This window comes from Mizuhopecten yessoensis, unplaced genomic scaffold, assembly GCF_002113885.1.
Source record: "Mizuhopecten yessoensis strain PY_sf001 unplaced genomic scaffold, ASM211388v2 scaffold8335, whole genome shotgun sequence".
In the NCBI taxonomy this organism is placed as follows: domain Eukaryota; kingdom Metazoa; phylum Mollusca; class Bivalvia; order Pectinida; family Pectinidae; genus Mizuhopecten; species Mizuhopecten yessoensis.
Window position 1 is genome coordinate 73,731 of NW_018407496.1, and position 23,866 is coordinate 97,596.

The following is a 23,866-nucleotide window of genomic DNA, read 5'->3' on the forward strand; positions in this document are numbered from 1 at the left end:
ATTCTACAAGATATGCTTGTCTCTTGTAGTGACGCAGTTTATTAGTCATGGGGATGTATAACATGGCACTTATTGTGATACATTGTCTATATTTATGATTCTACTATTCTATTGTAGGATATAATTGATTATAGCGACTTGAGTGTGTTAGAACTTGGAGATATATCGACGTTTACTTTACAACTTTTAGTATACACACAGATAAATAATTGATGTATGTGTTCACAGTGTGGGCGCACACTAAGAAATAACATCGCCAAGATGATGAGGGCGTGAGACAGTGGGCGGGGTTTCACTTATATACTAACGTCTGTACGACTCGGTCTGAATTTGGACATGAATCATAACTTCACGGATTAGCGGGTGAATTGAATTGCATATATATGTACTATATAAAGTCTGGGTATATGATCGACCCTGTCGCAGTATACACCGGTCCGAACACTACATAGAGTTAGTGTGTGCAGCGGACCTGGTCGTCACATACTGAGGTAATTTGTACATGTAGATTACAGGTGTGACAAGGAATAAGTACCTGGACTGGACACCTATATGANTTGAATTGCATTTATATATATGTACTATATAAAGTCTGGGTATGATCGACCCTGTCGCCTTATACACCGGTCCGAACACTACATAGAGTTAGTGTGTGCAGCGGACCTGGGCGTCACATACTGAGGTAATTTGTACAGGTAGATTGCAGGTGTGACAAGGAATAAGTACCTGGACTGGACACCTATATGAGCTGCTCGGCGTAACAGGTGGATCCCGGTCACATGGGTCTGTAATTTATGGACAAATCTCGACAAAAGGTAAGTGGACGGTAAGAAGTTAAAAGGTATATATATAGATCTTTACATACAAGCGTATACGTATATATAGATAAATATATATCTACATTTCTGTATACAGCTGAAAATCGATCGATTTTACACCCCGATCTAAATAATTGCTTCTTTTGGAATGGTAAATCAACAGGACTATAGGAAAGCATAGAGGACTCTCAATGTCGACAGATCTTTAGAACTGCATTGGACAAGCAATATAAACAGAGCTTTCAAATGTTATCGGCGCAAATCGGAAGTCTTTTTAGTCTTTTCTGTATACAAGTAATTTAATTTGTTCCTATATTCCCGTGTGACGGCCAGTCTGAAAAGACTTTGGCTAAAAGGAGTATGTTTATAGATTATAGGAAATGATAAATTTGGGGGCGTGTTGGGATTTCGAGTAGGAATCGTGCAGGTGAAAACTTCTCAGCTGGTAGAATTTTGTGAGTTAGGGTGTTAAGGAGGTCTACCGTCAGTTACGTCACCTGAGCGAGTGAGTAGGGATCCCGATATCCTTTAGGATTAGACTGCTATAGAAAGTGCATGTTCTACAAGGTAACAACTCTCTTTATCATAACTTTGCATCTCTTCATCGATCAATGGTTTCAAATGGTTGAGTACAATGCAACGTTAGTATACGGTTCACTGCTTACCGGCAGTTTGAATCCCATTTACAGAAATACATGTGCATTAACCGCTTACCTGAACTTCGTACGGTAACATAATAAAGTATATGTAAATTCGTGTAATATTTGATGTACGACAGCGTTCAAATAGCATTAAAATATTTGATATCTTGAGATATTTATTTAATAAATTGAATAGGACGTAAATTTAAATTAAAAATATTGACGGAAAGGCATCCCTTTTACATTTAAAATTAAAACTTTTCTATTGATACTTTTTCCTTAATTAAGGATGTTATGATTATACGATCTAACATGACATCGCTAGTCCTTTGAAAGCATCCCCCTTACTCGACAAATACCCACGTGACACTCAGTGATAGTAAGTGCTAATAAAACCTACTGAATTCCAATGTTAGACAGGATGAACCTTCGCTGTTATTTTCAAGGTGACAAAATTTTGTACAGAAAAAATTATGGTTATTTCATGAAATATTTTGCATTGCCATACAATTCATTTCGTGGTTAGGTGAATGTATCCCAAGGGCTTTTTTCATAACCCGTGTTATTTACATATGCATGTAGATAATTAATTCCGCTACCATCACCTACTTTTTTGAAAGCAAAGTGTGAAATATCGTTTACAGTACGTGCATTGTTTTTAGGGATAACTAAAATATAGTGGACTTAACTCAAAATTGATTGGTGTTTGAAACAAATTGTTCATGGCACATTGTCCTCCTCAAATTTGAAGAATTCTTGTATGTTAATTATGTTTCTCGTACTTCCTTGAATCTGATTGGCAAATGCATTTTCGCAAATAATGATCTCAGGATCTGCTCTTTTATTGTGTTTTTCTCTTTCTGGACAATATCTATTTTTGCTGTAATTTGTATACTGTCAATCCAGAACAATCTCTGGACATGGTTGAGATCTGTGCACTTTTAAAGAAATTATTTCTCAACTCTGATTTAGTATCGTTTGTTTTCCGGATATTCTATTTCCTAAATTCTAGCAATTTTGGTGTATAGTTGTGCACGTGTCATTGTCAAGGCCACTCACTTAGATGGGTGTAATCTGTCTGAAACAACGTTGCAGGACACTGGTCCATTCATGTCTCAATATAACTAAAGTTTAATTCTGCGAATAAAGCCATCGTGTCCAGAGTGCAATTAAACAGCAAATGTGATACAGTGTGTCCTTCCCACAGTTAGTGACACCTTGTCTCGCATTATTGACTTTAAACAATAATTCAAATTATAGGACTTCTTTATCATCAGTTTTGAATAGCATGTTTTCGTACAAAGGTACTTTGCCTTTAAATACCTAGCTATCTTCACTTTTAAACCTTAATTAATCCCTTGAGATTCGACATCTTTGCTGGAGATGTAAAATGTCAACACTTAGTCATAAAACGACAGCGATCGCTGCCGTAAAGCTCGACTGAATATATCCGGCTTCAGCCCCGACATATGTGCAGCCATTATGTACAGAGATCCACTGAAAATGAGTTTTATTCTATTTTTGGTGATGACGTTTGGTCAAGACTTGATGTTTCAAAAAACAGAAAAAAAACCTCGTTACTTCTCTGAAATAAATATCGCAGGAAAATAATGCTTCTAAGGAAACTCTTCAATTTCTCTTTCAGCTTGCAAAAATGAACGTTTATAAATATAGAAAACAAAATATGAGAGAATAGATTTCATGATATCGGAATAGATATGACCTGTGGCTGTAGATAACAAAATGACTAAATAATTCACAACTTTACAGATAAAACAATGTTTTAGGTATTGTCCGTTTTTTATCCATTGATGTTATTTCCATACAGCCATTTGTTTTTAGATTTAGTTGTCGCCTCTCCGTACCAGTTATATATATGTCCCATTAACGCGTTGACGTGCATTGTATCAGCAGTATTGTCCCCAGGGGACGTAGAGATTTAATGGTGTTGTATTTAAGTTGGCCGTATTTAACAGTTCACACGTTTATCTTTACACGACTTTCCACTTTTAGTCCAAACTGGGATATGACCTGGTCTGGAGGTCTGAAGAATTGTTAGGATCATATCATCATAAAACCTCCATAACTGAAAGCGCTGTTGTTGAAACTATTTCACCAGAGCATCATGTTGTGGTATCAAAACGATACTACACAGCCTTCTATATATTTGAAACAAAATTAAAACTCGTCAGTTTATACGAAAAGACGACTGAATCGAGGAGATATACTAAAAGAAAAAAAGAAAACATAGAATGAAATTATAAACTCGATCTGCCTAGTACTTTACCCTTGCTAGGCTGACTATTTAGATCATAGAAAAACTACAACAAGCATTTCTGTCTACCTTCGCCCACATAAAAAGTATTTAAAATCAGAAAGTCCGGTTTTGTAAGCGTTTTCTACACCATATGTGACTTCTGTCATGATGTCTCCCGTCACCACATGTGACTTCTGTCATGATGTCTCCCGTCACCACCTGTGACTTCTGCCATGATGCCTCCCGTCACCACCTGTGACTTCTGCCATGATGTCTCCCGTCACCACCTGTGACTTCCGTCGTGATGTCTCCCGTCACCACCTGTGACTTCTGCAATGATGTCTCCCGTCACCACCTGTGACTTCTGCCATGACGTCTCTCGTCACCACCAGTGACCTTTGTCATGATGTCTCCCGTCATCACCTGTGACTTCTGTCATGGCATCTCCCGTCACCACCTGTGACTTCTGCCATGATGTCTTCCGTAATCACCTGTGACTTCTGTCATGGTGTCCCCCGTCACCACTTGTGACTTCTGTCATGGTATCTCCCGTCACCACCTGTGACTTCTGTCATGATGTCTCCCGTCACCACCTGTGACTTCTGTCATGATGTCTCCCGTCACCACCTGTGACTTCTGTCATGATGTCTCCCGTCACCACCTGTGACTTCTGTCATGATGTCTCCCGTCACCACCTGTGACTTCTGTCATGATGTCTCCCGTCACCACCTGTGACTTCTGTCATGATGTCTCCCGTCACCACCTGTGACTTCTGTCATGATGTCTCCCGTCACCACCTGTGACTTCTGTCATGATGTCTCCCGTCACCACCTGTGACTTCTGTCATGATGTCTCCCGTCACCACCTGTGACTTCTGTCATGATGTCTCCCGTCACCACCTGTGACTTCTGTCATGATGTCTCCCGTCACCACCTGTGACTTCTGTCATGATGTCTCCCGTCACCACCTGTGACTTCTGTCATGATGTCTCCCGTCACCACCTGTGACTTCTGTCATGATGTCTCCCGTCACCACCTGTGACTTCTGTCATGATGTCTCCCGTCACCACCTGTGACTTCTGTCATGATGTCTCCCGTCACCACCTGTGACTTCTGTCATGATGTCTCCCGTCACCACCTGTGACTTCTGTCATGATGTCTCCCGTCACCACCTGTGACTTCTGTCATGATGTCTCCCGTCACCACCTGTGACTTCTGTCATGATGTCTCCCGTCACCACCTGTGACTTCTGTCATGATGTCTCCCGTCACCACCTGTGACTTCTGTCATGATGTCTCCCGTCACCACCTGTGACTTCTGTCATGATGTCTCCCGTCACCACCAGTGACCTTTGTCATGGTTTCTCCCGTCACCACCTGTGACTTCTGTCATGGTGTCTCCCGTCACCACCTGTGACTTCCTTCGTGATGTCTCCCGTCACCACCTGTGACTTCTGTCATGGTATCTCCCGTCATCACCTGTGACTTATGTCATGATGTCTCCCGTCACCACCTGTGACTTCTGTCATGATGTCTCCCGTCACCACCTGTGACTTCTGCCATGATGTCTGCCGTCACCACCTGTGACTTCTGTCATGATGTCTCCCGTCACCACCTGTGACTTCCGTCGTGATGTCTCCCGTCATCACCTGTGACTCCTGTCATGGTGTCCCCCGTCACCACCTGTGACTTCTGCCATGACGTCTCTCGTCACCACCAGTGACCTTTCTCATGGTATATCCCGCAACCACCATGATGTCTCCCGTCACCACCTGTGACTTCTGTCATGATGTCTCCCGTCATCACCTGTGACTTCTGTCATGGTGTCTCCCGTCATCACCTGTGACTTCTGTCATGGTTTCTCCCGTCACCACCTGTGACTTCTGCCATGACGTCTCTCGTCACCACCAGTGACCTTTGTCATGGTATATCCCGTCACCACCATGATGTCTCCCGTCACCAACTGTGACTTCTGTCATGACGTCACCACATGTACAACTGAAACCCGTCATGGTGTCTACCATCCCCGCATGTGGCATCTGTCATGGTGTCTTATGCAAAATCCAGTAATATATATCGGTCACAAGCGATAAAATAAATGCACATTATAGAACACAAACCAATACACATGTTGTTGATTTCTTACGGCGTAGAANCGTCACCACATGTACAACTGAAACCCATCATGGTGTCTACCATCCCCGCATATGGCATCCGTCATGGTGTCTTATGGAAAATCCAGTAATATATATAGGCCACAAGCAATAAAATAAATGCACATTATAGAACACAAACCAATACACATGTTGTTGATTTCTTACGGCGTAGAAATTATAATATAACCATATCATATACGGAGTGAGGTTACCGTGACTTCGACCTATAATATCAGGTTTACGTGCTAGAACAATTAACGTGTGTGTGTTGACGTGAGGTACGATATAACCCGATACGGTTATGACTTTCATATCTAGATCTGTCAAAAATTAATAATGANCAGAAGTGATAATATAACCATATCATATACGGAGTGAGGTTACCGTGACTTTGACCTATAATATCAGGTTTACGTGCTAGAACAATTAACGTGTGTATGTTGACGTGAGTTACGATATAACCCAATACGGTTATGACTTTCATATCTAGATCTGTCAAAAATTAATAATGATTATTGTAATCGGATAGCTTTTGGATCAACACAGGCTACAGTATGCGTTACCCTATAGATATAAAGTCACTTATACTGTGCTGGTTGTTTTACCTAGTCGAGTGCCGAGTATATATATACCGGTACTTTAAGCCTTAATCTGGGGAATCAAAAGGCTAATGTACACGAAAGGTTCTAAACGAGATTTGAGATTTAGATTAATACACCAATGTCGGACACCTTGCCTGGAACGACGGGATTAGGTCACCTCAGGTTTTTACTTAACACGAACAGTGGTCAAGACGGACTTAAGAGTAAACACGCGCTTTATAACTTGGTGAAGTAACCATTCTTCTTCTGTCGATCCCGTCCAGGCATTCACCCTTGATTCGTAAATATTGACTTTCGCAAGTGCTCACGTTTATCAAACTAATTCGCAAGAATTGGCTGGCATTCACAAAAATAACGTATTGATATATAAGTGAATCCCCCTGTTAACGTATAACGACTATTGGATACGTGCTGTGTATTAACAATCGTTGTCAGATTAAATTCTCCTTCATGGTGGAGGGCAAAAATCACGAAAGTTGAACTGCGGCGAAAATTTCCTGGTATACAGTATTTCTACTTGTTAAAATTGAATTTGTGATACATTTATATATAAAAACTGACTGATATCGCAAAAATGCATGCCACTAAAAATCTTACAAACAATGCAGTCTGCTATGAAAAACATGTGCGGGAAGTTGTTAAAATATATATAAATGAATAAAAAAAATGAAAAAATAAATATTTTGAAGCAATATTTACTCTAGTTGTACAAAAGCTAAAATATATTTTATAATTGAATGTCGCTTCAATAGCGTTAAATGTATGTACGTCATTTTAACCATTAGGTGTTTTATTCTGACATATACATGATGCATTTAGGATCCCCATAATTAGGATGACTTTGCAAACCTAAAGTTAAAGTCCTGACCCAATGATTCGTCATGCAAATGTCGGAGCTTTGTGTAACACCGGAAACAACTTCCGGTGAAATTCCACCCGGAGATCAGAATAATTTAAGTCCAATCTCTTTAGAATAGGTGTAAGTGGTTCAGCCCTATGTCGCCGTGTCTTTATACCTGGTGTAATTTCACCTGTGTGGCGGGTAAATTGTCAGGTGTATATAGATTAGACTTCGATCTACCCACCTTCTTCCTGTCCAATACAGGTACCCGGTACACGTATCATTTCTATAGACATTATTTTGGAAATTGTAAGGAAATTACAATAGGTCCACCCACACATTTCTACTTCATTTATCATACACGTTTTAGTTGCAACGTAATCCTTTGTACAATTCATTTTGTATACGAAAGTGAGTCTATGAGAACACTTCATGAATCACTTAGAATGATAAACACCTACTTTAAACTCGATAAAGAAAAAAGTCACATATTTTATCAACTTCTTTATGGTAATTCCTATACACTCTCTGCAGCATGTGGTCCATATTGTAAATACTATTATTGCTTTTATCATTATACAAATATGTTCAGAGAGTGAAGCTAGTACACGTTTATTCCTGACCTTCCCTCTAGTTCCGACTTTTCCACCACCGTCATGCTGGTATATTGATTACCGTTATACTAACCCGGATCCTTGATGTAACAGATTGATCAGCAATGAAATATCGGGACTTAATGAAGCTCATTGCTTTGATACTGTCACGGGCGAGATCTATATTCACAACTTTTCTTAAAATAGATTCTAGACGTCAGATTGATTTTCTATATATAGCAATGTGATCGAAGCAGGAAGAACTACAAATAGACCAAAATTGTATGTTTGTCTCCATCAAATATGCTGAAAGTGAGTAAGGTCTGTATAATTGTCTTTATGTTGACCTATCTAGTACAAATCATAGATTACATGATTATGTAATAATTTTGGCGGCAGACTGACCTTTTCCGGGCCGGCCCGAAATGGTCTGATCGGCCGGGAATGGGAACATATTAACATTTTAAAATGCATCAAATAATGCACGGAGCTTGTATAAAAAAATCTTGGGCTACGCCCCACACATCGTATTTTAAGTATGGCCCAAAGACTTTTTTTGAGTACTGGAAAGAAAATTTAAGTTTCTTTTCAAATTCTCTATCAACAGCGTGTTTTAGAAGTCAGATGGTATTATTATAGGGGCGACCTGGTGATGACAAATGTATGAATCCACAGGGGGCTTGTTCATTATTAACTAATTTGGCGTCCCGCCCGCAAGGGGGATACGAGAGGTCCGCCGTCAAAAAATAAATGTAGGGACGCACAATATCTAGTCTTCAGACAGTGTACCTACAGAACAGTACTTCATGTAATAGTTTGTCGTACAAAAGAACAAATAACACCATAACATTGTTGCTGTTTAATTAATGAGTTACGCATGGCATAACTAAGTTGCTTAACAAACGGTTAAGTTCAAATCAGTGCGACACCCAAGGCCACTACCTATATAGTCTCGCGTTTTATAATTGTTGACTAATTCACTAGTGTAAGATATTATGTTTTTTTCTTCTTGTTAATTAAACATAAAAACAATCCTCAGAACACGGGAAATCGCTTCTGAGACGTTCTAGAAAACACAATTTTTTGGGGGGGAGATACCCCCAAAACCCCTTACGGCAGGGGGAAGACCCCCTCCCGTACTCTCCCTCTCCTCGCGCTACGCGCTCGGGGTGCTGCATTCGGCAGCACACCGTTGACTATTGAGAAAAATTTCTCGGGACCCCCTTTTAGGAAATCCTGGATCCGCCCCTGATAGCTGTGGTAGTGTAACAGTAAATATGTTTTGTTTATAATTACAGCCACAGGGAAGTCCTCGATGGATCTTTTAGAGTCATGTTCCACACCAGAGAGCGCTATCCAGGCTGTCCACTGGTGTGTGGGTCAAGGTGTCGACCAGCTGCACGTGCTTAAAGCATTGATAGCTAAACATTTCCGGTTCCGGTTGAAAATTTCAAGTTCTCCTGATCTATGTACCGACATTCTCCTCAAGGCTATTGAAGTTGGAAATGATGAATTTTTGGAGGTTATTCTACCGCACGTGAGCGATGACTTCTTGTTACAAGACTGGGGCGGGAAAACACTCGTTACTAGGCTCCTGTGTATTGCGGTTGAAAATGGAAAAAGCAAACTGGTACGCATACTCAGTAAACGTGGAGCGAAAGGGGCAGCGAATAGTTCCTATCGAGGCAGACCCATGTTTCATCTGGCGGTTTTGGCGGGAAATTTGCAGGTTGCAGATGAACTGTTAGCCGCCGGGGCCGATATTATGACTACCGATATTAGGAGGGACCCCCTTCTGACGACTGTGATTACTGATTCTACGGACAGCAGGAAGGTAAATAGCCTATATAAATGTTAACCTCTGACATATACCTTTTACATATAATGTACATCAAACATGTCTACCGTTCTTTAAATCTTAGATAAAACGTTTTTGCACATGCTCTAGACATCGTTATGACAAGCTTTTGCCAAGAAGGAAATAGTATACATCTTAATTTATTTTCCGGTCACATCAGTAATCACGTTACTTTTATTTCTGTTGAAAAATAATTCTAGCAACACGTGACATATTTTAAAGGGCGATAATACTGTACACGCCATATGTGAGCCCAAAACATAATTATACACTATTTAGACTGTGTAAAATATATGAGATATACTTTATTCACTGTCGTTAGATTTATGAGATGCAAATATAGCATCATCTAGCAGATCAGTACGGTCAGGTAATAAAACGATAAATAAACTACACTTAGACCAAAGGTCGACCATAGTTCACAGCCTTGTTCTGAGCAACGTGTATTTATACTGCCATTATATCACCTTAACCTCTGAGTGAGTATGTTAATTAAGGTAAACACATGTAACCTTGATATAAATTGCAAATATTTGTTATATATATTGATTTTGATTTTAATTCGGAACTCTTTTCATTCAGGAAGAGAAAGTAGTGTGGCTACTTAAAAAAGGAGCAGACCCTAAGATGTGCGCGTCCAGTGGTAAAGAGCCTATACATGTGGCGGCTGCTCACTCGGGACCAATCATCGTCCACCTTGTAAAGGCCGGATGTGACGTCAATACTCAGGATCATATCAATCGCGACACACCCTTACATGTCGCATGCGCTCGGTGTTGTGAAAGTGCCATCGTAACTCTTATTCAACATGGAGCTAAATTCAATCTTCTTAACAATCAGGGTGAAACTCCACTTGAAAAATTGCTCAAATTTGCTCAAAAAGTTCCGAATTTTCATTCCAAAACAAGAATTACTCTCGCTAAATCACTAGTCAAGGTGGGATTCCGAATACCATCAAAAGGTAAGACCGATAAGTCAAGGATGCGCAATATAGGACGAGTTGGACGGGACAAGGTTGCAGACGTGTACAGAACAGTCATGACAACCGTGACAGCTACCGGAAGTCTACAACACCTCTGTAGGTTAAAGGTTAGGGATGAGGTGAGGGGTCAATCTTTTGAGAAATCGGTAGCTAGTCTAGAAGTTCCAAAATTGGTGAAGGAATATGTGATGTTCAAAGATAATGCACCATCTGCTGTAGCTACTATCAAAAGTTTGGTTGAGGAGTTATGAAATTTTTCCGGAGCATAAATCATAATTTATAAGTTATTTTACTGTATGAAATGTGCCGCTATAGCTCATGTTGCCCTGACATGCTAACTAATAGTTAATGCACCTACAGTACTAAACGTTACCTACAATACAACTGTCATCAAGTAGTCCGTTTGTACTATACTTTTGTATATACCATTAATGAGGCGCGTTTTACACGGAAAGAGGAAAATGTTTTGGTGTCGTTGTTTGTCTAGTCATTTATAGTGGTTTCACTTTTTTTATTGTTTTTTTAACATGTCAATTTTAGTGCAAAGCCTGTAGGAAGGGAAATAACTCTCACTCGAATCCTGGCACTGAATATATATATTGATGACGTTTTAGCGTTGCCAGTAAGTTTAAAATGAGGTTAAGGTATCATATTACGAATTGTATATTTACCTCCTCGTGACAGATAGGATATGACGACATATAGGACCCTCTCATCCATTCATGTTATTTTCAGCTCCGCAGAAAAGTGAATAACACTAAATATCATAAAAGTAATAGAAAAATATTTTGGTATAAGGCTCTTGCAATCAAATTAGACAATTGGTCAGGGGGTTTTTTATAATCAAATACATGTAGGTATAAATGCATGTACCTGTTTAACCAGTCAGATTTGCTGTGTCTTATTCCTTTGTATAATACCTTGAGGATCCAACCCATGTCCGTATTATACTCCTCTCTATTATAACTGTTATTTACAAGGTGTAAGCACTTCTTTAGTTTACACCCGTGATATTATACAATGTTTTTTAAATTGTTCGGTCATATCTAGGGTATAACCGAAAATGTACATGTAACTGGTAAAGTCTTAGAGGGAAACATTGCACATGCACCTCAGGTGAAGAAAAAATAACATGTCTCCCCAAACCCAGGGAAAAACAGAGTAAACTACACCGAAAATGCAACAATAATATAACAGCAGAAATTAATAACTGTTTTAAAATATCTCTTTTTCGTTTGGAACGAGAACCCTTGCCCTACTCTATCGGAGCTCAGGGGCAGTAACTTGCACTAAAAGAGGTCTAAAATCGGCGAAACTGGAGCGCGAGAGTATACAAAGGCATGTGATCAACCCAATCCAATCAAATACGATGTCATTGTGATAAGTAACAATACGATAATAATATGAATTTTATGCAAAATATGAGTTTTTATTTTAGATTTCTTGTGTTGTTTGTTAAATCAATTGTGGATAAATCGGTTATGAAAATATTTTATTTTACTTAGAAATCTTAGCCACCACTTTTAGTGTATCCAGCAATTGACGGAGAGGACAACTATTGTGTTAATTTTATCTCAAATGGTAATCTATTAATAGTAATTTATATTTTCTATCATTTTGGTGAAATTATTAGTATCTAATGCATTTATAACTTTAGCAATTGTACTTATATCGAACAATGAATGTTTTAAAATGTACGTGTATGTGTGTGTACATAGTAGACCAATTTTAATGTTTTATGCAATGTTTACGTCATCACTGATCTCATATTTATCAGAATACATTTGTTACGCTACCGGTGTTTTTCGTTAACATGTTGATTGAATAAAAATGATTTTAGTAATAATTCTCCTTGTTGCCTATCGTCTTGGTTGCTGACAGAACAATTTCAATCGTCAAGGAAGCATTTATATTATTCTGCATATAAGACCAAATATTGGGATGGTTGGTACATTTCACGAAGCCCTTCCTGTCTGTTTTTATCGTTATAACCATACAATTATATACAGTGATACCTACCTTAACTGAACTCTAGGACCAGGACCTAGATACCTCCCTTAACCGAACTCTAGGACCAGGCCCTAGACAGGTTTTTAAATGAGCCATACGACAAAGTTGACGCTCCGGTTTAGTCGGGTATACATTGATGATTACGTAGTAAACATAATTTGATATAAACAGATATACGTAGTTTTTAGGGTTCGGCNCCCTAGATACCTACCTTAACTAAACTCTAGGACCAGGACCTAGATACCTACCTTAACCGAACTCTAGGACCAGGACCTAGATACCTACATTAACCGAACTCTAGGACCAGGACCTAGATACCTACCATAACCGAACTCTAGGACCAGGCCCTAGACAGGTTTTTAAATGAGTCATACGACAAAGTTGACGCTTCGGTTTAGTCGGGTATACATTGATGATTACGTAGTTAACATAATTTGATATAAACAGATATACGTAGTTTTTAGGGTTCGGCTCAAATAGGCATACATTCACGTGATACAGGGTTTACGCGTAGCATACAGTTTCCGGTTTAGACTAGTGTTCGTCAAGTCTAAAAAAGATATCTGGTATTGTATAATAATTATTATTATTATTATTATTATCTGAGCATGAGCTCCTTTCTACAATCAGAAAGGGACACAGAACGCTAGGCCACTTTAAGGCCGCCATATAGAAGTGTCAAACATATAACCCGGACACGGTAACATTGCACGCCAGTCACATCATACCGACAACAGGCTAACCAGTCCCTACCGCCTCCCAATTATAAGTCGCACGTCATGCAAAGAACAGCAGATACCAGTTTATGGACAAATCCTTCAGTGAGTAATATTTGGTATTTACTTCTCATTCCCCGATCTGCAAGGGTCTATGCATATATATTTTTTACAATTTTCCATCCTCGATATTTCAGAGCTACGCTCAGTAACGGTGCAGAAAGCGTAAGTGAGCGTGACATCTGGAGCATCCTCTATACTCCAGGNGTTTGATTGGTCTAAGGTAAAAAAACAACATCAAAGGATCGAACGAGTCTTCTTGTCTCAACAAGGTTGTGCACACTGAACCTTCAACTTTGCTATGACATATTCTAGGGGTGCCGAGAGCGTGAGTGAAATAAACCGATGAATTATCGAGGATGCCTCTGGAGTATCGAGGGTGATCCTTGTGTAATCTTAACAGAATCTACTACTTAATGATATATCAGTATACACTATAATCATACAGTGTCGTACAGATGCGTAAACAGGCGGACTAGTGGATGAAAGCTGTTGACCAAAGTGGGCCGCCAGGAAAGTTCAAGGCCTGGATATGTCAGCACGGTGTGCTTCTTCCAATCCTTTGGCCATTGCTGGTCTTTGAAGTACCGTGGTCTTATGTGGAAGCGCCGGAGAGAATGATCAACAGATACCTGTGACGGTGGCTCAGTGTACCTCCAAGCTCCAGCACAGTTGGCTTGTAACGTTCAGGGACTAAACTCCGGCTAACAATTAAGTCAGTGACTGAGGAATTCAAGGTGACCAAAGTGCGGCAGGGGATCATGTTGAGGGAGAGCATAGATGACAAGCTGGTCAGGGGAGCAAGGGTAGTGACACGTACAGGCCGGAAGTGGGATGCAAAACAGGCAGTGAAGAAGGCAGAAGAAAGACTGAGCGATATTGTAGGAACAGCAGTAGCAGGGCGTCCTGGGCTCGGAACGAGCTCCATACCTAATTAAGGAAGGGCTAGTCAAAAGCAGCGTAAAGAGATGACTCATACAGAGGTCAGAACGATGGAAAAAGAGACCAGGCAGGTACGGGCCGTCGATATGAGCAAACAGAGAGGTTGGCTACAGTGTTAAAGTGCAAGAGAGCGGAACTTATCATGGGGTGACATCCGGAGGANCTGGGAGATATTGTAGGAACAACAGCAGCAGGGCGCCTTGGGCTCGGAACGAGCTCCCTTCCTAATTGGGAAAGGGCTAGTCCGAATTATTCTGACGTTTATCGACTTTTTTCATATCGGTCTGTCGTCGATTAACGTCAGAACTCCGGCCCTCTATAATATGCGGGAAATATGCGACCCGTGCCCGGAGCGCACTTCAAACTGATATTTTAGAAACAAATCGTCACTTTCAGACACATGTCACACATGGATCGAAAGATCTATTCTTTATGCACAAGATGAACATAAATTACATGCCTCAAACAACCAATACAATCACTAAAAACATATTTTTTCAAACTTACTCTGTTTTACTCTAGTTTTTTGATAGCCCCGCCTTCTAATGCCACGTGATTAAAATATCGCCGGCCTACGTCATAACGTTGGGATATACCTTCGGTAACGCGAGATCTCGTCAAGTCATGTGACATTGCTCATGGCCTAATTTCCATTAAAAACATGGGTTGGTATAGAAAACGTTGGAAAATACTCTTCGTAATGATCTTTGAAACAATTGTTATTGATATCACCTAGTGCATAAAGAATAGATCTTTCGATCCATGTGCGACATGTGTGTGAAAGTGACGATTTGTTTCTAAAATATCAGTTTGAAGTGCGCTCCGAGCACGGGTCGCATATTTCCCGCATATTATAGAGGGCCGGAGTTCTGACGTTAATCGACGACAGACCGATATGAAAAAAGTCGATAAAACGTCAGAATAATTCGGACTAGGGAAGGGCTAGTCAAAAGCAGCGTAGAGAGATGACTCATACAGAGGTCAGAACGATGGAAGAAGAGACCAGGCAGGTACGGGCCGTCGATATGAGCAAACAGAGAGGTTGGCTACAGTGTTAAAGTGCAAGAGAGCGGAACTTATCATGGGGTGACATCCGGAGGATGGAGGGGTACATACTTGGCTTCCTGTTGAAGGCTACATATGACGTGCTACCTAACCTGTCAAATCTACACACCTGGGGACTGAGGGACAATGCAGCATATGGACTCTGCGGACAACCCACCAATTTGGCGCATATGCTATCATCTTGCACGGTTGCACTTACAGATGGCAGATACAACTGGCGCCATGAACAGGTCCTCAAGAAAATAGCAGACAGCTCGACAATGCCAAAAGGAAGAAAAGATTAGTGACGAAGGGTCCAACGTTTGTCAACTTCGTGAAGGCAGAAACCAAACGGAAAGGCAGCTCGCGATCGGAGGGAGGCGGGAAACTCGCAACAGCGTGAGACTTGGAAATGAGGGCAGACATCCATCAGAGGATGGGTTTCCCAGCAGAGGTGGCTGCTACACCACTTTGCCCAGACATTGTGTTGTGGTCCCGGAACCCCAAGCAGGTCTTAATGGTAGAACTGACGGTTCCATGAGAGGAAGGACAGGATAGAGGAGGCACATGAGCGGAAGAGGGTGAAATACCAGCAACTTGTAAAGGACTGCTAACAACGAGGTTGGGAGGTATGGTGCTTGCCAGTAGAGGTTGGATGCAGGGGTTTCCCTGGCCAATCTCTATGGATGACTTTGAGGTTGCTCGGGATGTTAGGGGCAGAGCAGGATAAGCTGGTGGGTGCGGTGAGCAGACAGGCGGAGATGGCATCCAACTGCATATGGAGGAAGAGAGAAGAGCCGTTGGGTGGACACCAACAACAGTGCTAGTCACACGATGCCGCAACACGGAACATCACAAGAGACAATGGATGATGCAGGAGGCTGCAATTATATCACAGCAGCAAGCTGCAGTTCCAATCAGCAGCAGCGAGAGCCGACCAGTATCTGGCTGGGTCTGATCAACCCAGTCGGCGCACCTCTGGAGGTCGTCGTGGATAAGCGCCGAAACGTCTAACGAAAGACGACCATCCATCCGATGATGTGACAGTCCAGTATTGGAGTATTCCTATGTATCCAAGGTATTATTTTACGTTTAGGTATACAGGTTTATAATTTCTACAGAATATGCCCATTATAGGGATGTGTTCCCTTACCACCAAAGTCGATGGTAGTTGAAAAGGAGTGTATAGAGCGTATTGGTTCTGCTCCACCTCATATGGTGAATATCAGTATACAGGCGGTTCGTGATACTAGTAGTATTTAAAAAGGTCTATTTTACATTTGTAAATTTATATTTAAAGTTGAATAAGTCGAAGTGGCCCATCCCTTGGTCGCCGTCCATATTATGGCGTTACAATATCAATGTTACGACGATGTAAAGCGCTAAACAAACCCACAAACGTAGTATTCAAAGCTACGCTTAGACAGGTAACATTTTATTCATACCTAATGATATTTGATATATGAGTTGATTGTCTATTCTTTTTTAGTTTTTTTTAAAATACAACAACGGAGATTAATGACATTTTGAAAACTCGAAAAGGTCAGAGAGTACCTTTATATCAACAGAGGTAATGTAATGGTATTTTAGATTGTCTTTAAAGAAGAGAAGGCTGAACTGTCGCTCTAAGTTATATTTGTCGATGCGATCGTTATAACTTGATCAGCTGTTCCAGACGCACAGGACACTGTCCTGAGAATTCCCAGTCACGTGTATCCTGGCGATGGCAAATGACTTTCGTAATTTCACGCATGTCACACTAAATTGGCCAATCAGATAGAGGAAGGGGGAAACCAATTTGCATTGACAATTATGACGTCATGATAGCCATGACGTTTTCTTATAGACTACGTAATACAGCATTACATGTCTCAGCATGTATGGCGTGGGGGGGGGGGGGGGGGGGGNATCTATTCACGGAAGGCAATGGCTTTAAAAAGACTAGCGCAATAAACAGAATGGTAGTGGTTTCTTGGTGAATAACAGTCAAATTTCGCTCGTGGATTGTACATTTTTTTCATATTTTATCAGTCGCGTTACGCGCTCGTTAAAAATCAAAATATTCACCTCACTCGTTAGGTTTCTTTTATCAAGAAACCAATACATGTTTCATATCATAAACAGTATAATTATATTAGGGATTCTAACTGAATTTCTTACTCATAGGAAACTGGGTGGCCATTTTAGATATGTTAACCGATAAGCCGCGATAAAGTGCCAATGGTCCCGTACCTCCCAGTGTCGGTTCATCCGTCATTTACCGAGGTTTTATTCTAACAAATGTCTACAGAGTTAAAACTTAACTAACTCCGAGTGTAAAACAATATCGATTTTATTGTCATCTCTAAACAGAAAAAAGATTAATGCGAGCGATTAAACACACCGCTTTTAAATGTTTATAATATATCGGGGCAATGTATTCTCCTACTTTTAAATAACGGTACATTTATGTATTACATCTGTAAGCCAGTAATACCCGTTAATACATGTGTACGTATATATATATACAGGACCCCAGTGGTCCAGTAGTGTTTGTCACCCTTTATAAGTCCACTGCCTACAATCGAAAAGGTTTACTTTAGACCCAGCTCGTAGTACAAGGCTATAGAGAGGGGTGGACGTAAGTCTAAATATACTTACGTATCTGTTTTGGTTGTCATGGGTGACTGGTCAATACGAACCTTTGGACGAATTGTTATTATGATTCTTCAATCTTTCCAGCTTAAACCGTTATAAACATACGTGACACGTTGTTACAAACAATATCTTAATAATAATTGGATAAAGGTTTAGGACAGCATTACCCTCCAGACTTCCCAGTCGTTGGTTTGCACTAGTTATATCGTAACTGTTGATAGACCGACTCTACTGTTCCTTTTCAGTCAGCATGGGTTGTGGGTCGTCCCAAACGGAATCCAGGGCACCGGCTCCGCAAACATCGGAAACCCCCCGGGCTGTCGAAAATAACAACAAACAGAAGGAAGAGGTGAAGAAAGAAGCTGCTGTTTCTGAGGAAGATATTAAACAACAGAAATTTCGCGAAGAAGTGTTAGCCAGCCACAACAAATACCGGGCCAAACACGGGGCTGAATCTTTGACCCAAGCAGCAGACCTTGACCTAATCGCACAGAATTGGGCTGACCATCTCGTCAAAAACGACATATTCGAACACAGCAGCACCGAGTATGGAGAAAACCTTTGGGGAGGAGGACCGAACGCTACTGGTAAGTTCGAATCCGTACAATGAACAGTGAACGTTACAGGTAAATATGTTCAATAAGAAGCGAACGTTACAGGTAAGTGTGTTCAATGAGAAGCGAACGTTACAGGTAAGCGTGTTCAATGAGAAGCGAACGTTACAGGTAAGTGTGTTCAAAGAGAAGCGAACGTTAAAGATAAGTGTGTTCAATGAGAAGCGAACGTTAAAGGTAAGTGTGTTCAATGAGAAGCGAACGTTACAGGTAAGCGTGTTCAATTAGAAGAGAACGTTACAGGTAAGTGTGTACAATGAGCAGCGAACGTTACAGGTAAGTGTGTACAATGAGAGGCGAACGTTACAGGTAAGTGTGTACAGTGAGAATCGAACGTTACAGGAAAGTGTGTACAATGAGCAGCGAACATTACAGGTAAGTGTGTACAATGAGAAGCGAACGTTACAGTAAAGCGAAGATGATGAGTAACGAACGTTACATGTAAGAACAGCTTAAGAGCAGCGAATACCAAAGGTAAGTGAATCTAATTAGCAGCGAACAATACAGGTAAGTACAAATGTATGGCTGATGAGCAGCGAACAATGCAAGTAAGTACAAAAGTATGGCTGATGAACAGCAAACGTTACAGCTACAGGTAAATGGGTCTGAGGAAGAGCGAACACTACAGATTGGTGTATTTTTTATGTGGTTGAAACAAAATTCAACTATGAAAATTCTAAATTTGTTTCAATAAATTGAATAGTCAATGAGCTCAACTTTGTATTGAGATTTATGTAACATGTCTAGAAGTTCTCCTATAAGCGAGAATCTGCCGTCAAGCTAAATCTTTTGACGTGTTATTTCCAGTTCGATCATAACATAAACCGGAAGTCTTAAAAACCATAAGATGACTAGCAATCATCAAAAACCTCGCCAGATGCTGCCTTTTTAACATCTTACTGACGGGAAATTTCATAGTTTTTTTATGATTTACAGGTAAAGAGGTGACGGAAGCTCATTACAGTGAAATCAAACACTACAACTTCGCAAATGGGGGGTTCAGCATGGAAACAGGTACGTAATGATAGATTGGTGTAAAGTTTGATTGATTGCCATCATTCAGATGTAACACATTTGTATAAGGTATAAGCTATTTCAAAAGCTGATTCGATATACATGTATATGTGTGTGATATCTTAAAAAAAATATAGAAAATGATCTAACATAAGCAAATTTCTTCCTATTTTTCAATCGAGGTTTGGAGATTTTCTATCGAAAAACAGCAAATAGAATGCGGAAACGATGGTATACGGAATGTCTACTACTGCCCCTTGTTTTATGAATCGTCATAATTTTTAGACTTGGAAATAAGAATAATAGCCATTGAACTCACTTTTCTGTGGTAATGGTGATGTGTGGTCCATTTCCAAATTTTGCTATATAATGCATAACAGAATTTGTTATCAGAGAAATTCATATATTTTTTTCTGAAGAGAATACACACAGTAAGTAGTAACCCATCTGTTATACTGGTTTTCCAGACTGTTTAAATGTATAAAGTAGTTGACAACATTCGGGAAGGACATGCCACGTAACAGCATGGTGCCACATGAATCCGTATATAAACTGACTAAGGCGTTGTTGGACATTTTCAGGTCACTTCACACAGGTGGTATGGAAGGGAAGTAAAGAACTGGGCACCGGATACGCGCGAAATAATAATGGCATGTCAGTCGTCTGCTGTAACTACCGTCCGGCCGGAAACATGCAGGGCAGCTTCGCAACACAGGTGTCGCCACCGTAAACATTTCCGGTTTCCAGAACAAGAAATATCATTTAGAGTTATGGACATGCTGAGCGGCCAATCATTACAGCAGCGTACCTAACTTTGCCATCACCTAATACACTTACATCTACATCAAACACATGACTATATGTAACAGTTCTTCATTCAGGTATAGATTTATAAATGTTATAGTGTTATCTCATTTAAGTTAGAGTGTCCTTTTGTAGTATTAAATTTAACTACAAAGAGACAACCAAATTTGATAATCAGGAAACTTATCGCTTTTTTCCGGTTGCAAGCACATGGCTTTTTTTCACTGATCGCTGTAAACAGGACGGACGTCACGGTGTGATGTTGTCGTCCAATAGTATCGTTACGTAACGTCATAACCGGTGTATCAGCCAATGGAATTCTAGAATTCTTACCCACATTTGATAACAAGAGATCTCTAACTCAAACGAAGGGAATGTTCCGCGTGACTCGTGATTGAGGAATCAGGAACTGGCTATGGGAGGAAACAGGAAGTGATTCTGGGAGAACACGATTGGAAAAGTTATAACAGGATTTGTGTTACTCCTAATTCTACTCAGCCGGATTTCGATTATGTGAATGGTGAACAGTTAATGTTCATGGTGTTAATAGCTTAATCCAAGGCAAATCTGTGATAAAGTCTAATCAATATAGTATATATATTTTCTTAACGACGATTTCGAGATGTTTACACTGCCTGTGTGTGTAGCTTTTATAATATTAAAATGTAATTAGACACGTTTGTTGTGTTCTATCTTTTAAAGTCTCTTTTATATTTGTCTGTGTTCAGTTACACTATATATTTCTCTCTCCTTAAATATAGCGTATCTATGTACTATATTAGAAACCGTTCGACCGGAAGTGGTTTATGGCTGCCGGAAGTAGACTATTCTACATTGAACACTTGAAATAACGTTTATAAATGATGTGAGCTCGGACAATAAACTCAATGAAATTGTTATAGTGGTATACTAATTTAGTTTTATGTGATCGTGTATTGAACGTGGTATAATGAGCACTCTGTCAAACGGAGAATTCGCTACAAGAGAAGCTGACAGTGTGAATGTGTACGAAACCAAACACATATATACATAGACAAGTATACGGTGTATCTAAGTAGGCAGTGTTGTATTGAGACTTCTACATAAGACCATTTAAACCATAAGAAAACATTATTTGAAATCTTGTGTATTATCACATTAAACAATACTTTTCGGCATGTTTGCTGCAGTTTTCTTGCTTCGCCTAGGGAAACCAAAATGTTAAAAAAAAAAAAGGCCATGTTACTATAGCCGTTACTATCTGTCTTTTTCTTGAATAGAACGGTTTAATATTGAACAAAATCAAATTTTGCGATGTGATAATTGAATTTTCCTCCGATAGTGTTGATGTCACATAAAACAGTGCTGTAATACAGACGTCGATAGCCAAGATATGCCGCTAACTGATTTTTATGTTGTTGCTATATACACCAGAAATATCTTTTAAAGCATATGAGATAACAATTATCAATTTGCTTTGTACCTATAACATTGCTTAAAACACATGAACAGACGATGAGGCATAACAATTTTATTAATTGCAACAAACAGTTATTAACACATATTTTATGATTACCATATTGATGGTCTAACGGGAGGTAACTCGTGCGTATATAACCTTCTAAGTTTTATATGAGTTACTTGGGTCGACATAATCTTTGACAATATTGGAATGACGTTTATATTATATCGATATATATTATTACATTTTCCGAGATAGTTTTAATAACTCCTATGCCAATATGCCAAGCAAATGATATACGATCTTGCGATGAAACTATTTTTGAACCAAACCATAAACAGCCCAGGCAAGCATTCAGAGTGCACTCAGTCAAATGACGCGATGAATCCCAAAACGGTCTTAAACAGCTACAAGAATGCCGACATAACTATATTGTAATTAACACAGTGACATGCACGTACCTAACCGTGGCTGGACGTCTGCTGACTCTTAGTTACTCCGACTATTGATCGCGGCCATACAATGAATTAACAAATTCGTTTTACTTAGTACACAGGAAAACCAAGAACCGTAGTAATATGTTCATAATAATGTTAGACCCTTTAAAGGTTTAACTCTACTCTCAGTAAAAATGTATTTACAAGAGAAGGGTGGTACCTCGTATTCATTCCGTGTGGTCACTGACGCCTTTTTAAATCTGATTAGAACACAACATCAATTACACTAAGGACGAGTTGTCTTTCTTCTCTAACTGTCATAGCTTGCCAATAGCCATATAGTCTCGTTCAACCAGACTCTTTTTGCCTGCGCAAGCTACGCCGAATAGAAAGCCTGGTCAAACCCAGTGCTTTCGTTTTGTGACATCATAACGAGGCTTACCGAGATTCTGGTAATCTTTTTCATCGGTCAAAGGTTGACACACCCTTTTTAACTTTTGAAGTCAGAACTTGAGTGGCCCAAAATTACATTAAATATATTATAATTCATTAAAAAAATACCTGTATATGCATTCCTGAAATATCCATGTTTTCACTATTAAAGAGAAAAATGTAAGAAAATGCTTCAAAAAGAATAATATTATGTATTTTCATTGGATATTTTACAATAATTCATGAAGCTAACAAGGCTATTGATACAAGTCAAGCCAGATTACCTGAGTGAGAACTTGAAGGTGTTTTGAATGGTGTACAGGTAAAATCTCACTTGCTTTGCATGCTTTTTTTTCTAACTTCAGTCAGCCTTGTTGGCTTTGTTATGATGTATCCAATGGAAATATATGGCATTATTCTGGAGATTTGACACATTTTCTTACATTGTTCTCGATAAAAGTGAATACACGGGTACTTCAGGAATGCATGTATAGGTATTTTTTTTCATTAATTTCATTATTCATTGAAATGTTTAATGGCGTTGACATAACGTCCCGAAACGAAAGTAAAAACACTGCTGATGGTAATATTAAAGAACTTTGTTTGACCAGACTCTTGAATTACAAGTGATCAAGTTCAAGTTCAAGTTCTTTATTCACCAAAAGTCTTAAGACTTATAGGTACAAACTAATCATGACACATTGTACATGTATATATGTTATAGGAGAGTGACTATAAGCATACAAGTGCAAACTAAACAAAGAACATAATACAAAAGCACAAAAATTATAAATACGTGTAGCTAATTAATCAATTTCGCCGCTTAGTGGCTAGATATAAATATTTACCTAGATTTGACAACTCTTTGACATTATTTACAGATAAAAGTTGGACAAGTTTGTAAACAGAGGGACTCTTATAATAATACTTCTTTATATACTTTAACCTCAAATCATTATAAAAAGGACA

The 23,866-nt window shown here is 39.6% G+C and overlaps 2 protein-coding genes across 3 annotated transcripts; both read left to right on the forward strand.

Moving 5' to 3' along the window:
- Window positions 1-563: 563 nt before the first annotated feature.
- Window positions 564-12,589, forward strand: LOC110455642 (ankyrin repeat and SOCS box protein 16-like). 2 transcript variants are annotated; one of them, XM_021505887.1, is made up of 3 exons: window positions 564-815; window positions 9,205-9,740; window positions 10,347-12,589. In XM_021505887.1, the coding sequence occupies exons 2-3, from the start codon at window positions 9,222-9,224 to the stop codon at window positions 10,995-10,997; spliced, it is 1,170 nt and encodes a 389-aa protein (XP_021361562.1). In that variant the 5' UTR covers window positions 564-815; window positions 9,205-9,221; the 3' UTR covers window positions 10,998-12,589. The 2 variants fall into 2 exon arrangements, with proteins under 2 accessions (XP_021361562.1, XP_021361563.1); XM_021505888.1 differs by lacking the exon at window positions 564-815 and adding an exon at window positions 1,275-1,385.
- Window positions 12,590-13,546: 957 nt separating this feature from the next.
- LOC110455637 (Golgi-associated plant pathogenesis-related protein 1-like) lies at window positions 13,547-21,256 on the forward strand. Its single transcript, XM_021505882.1, has 4 exons — window positions 13,547-13,577; window positions 18,401-18,742; window positions 19,706-19,783; window positions 20,365-21,256. The coding sequence occupies exons 1-4, from the start codon at window positions 13,562-13,564 to the stop codon at window positions 20,511-20,513; spliced, it is 585 nt and encodes a 194-aa protein (XP_021361557.1). The 5' UTR covers window positions 13,547-13,561; the 3' UTR covers window positions 20,514-21,256.
- The last annotated feature ends 2,610 nt before the right edge of the window (window positions 21,257-23,866 follow it).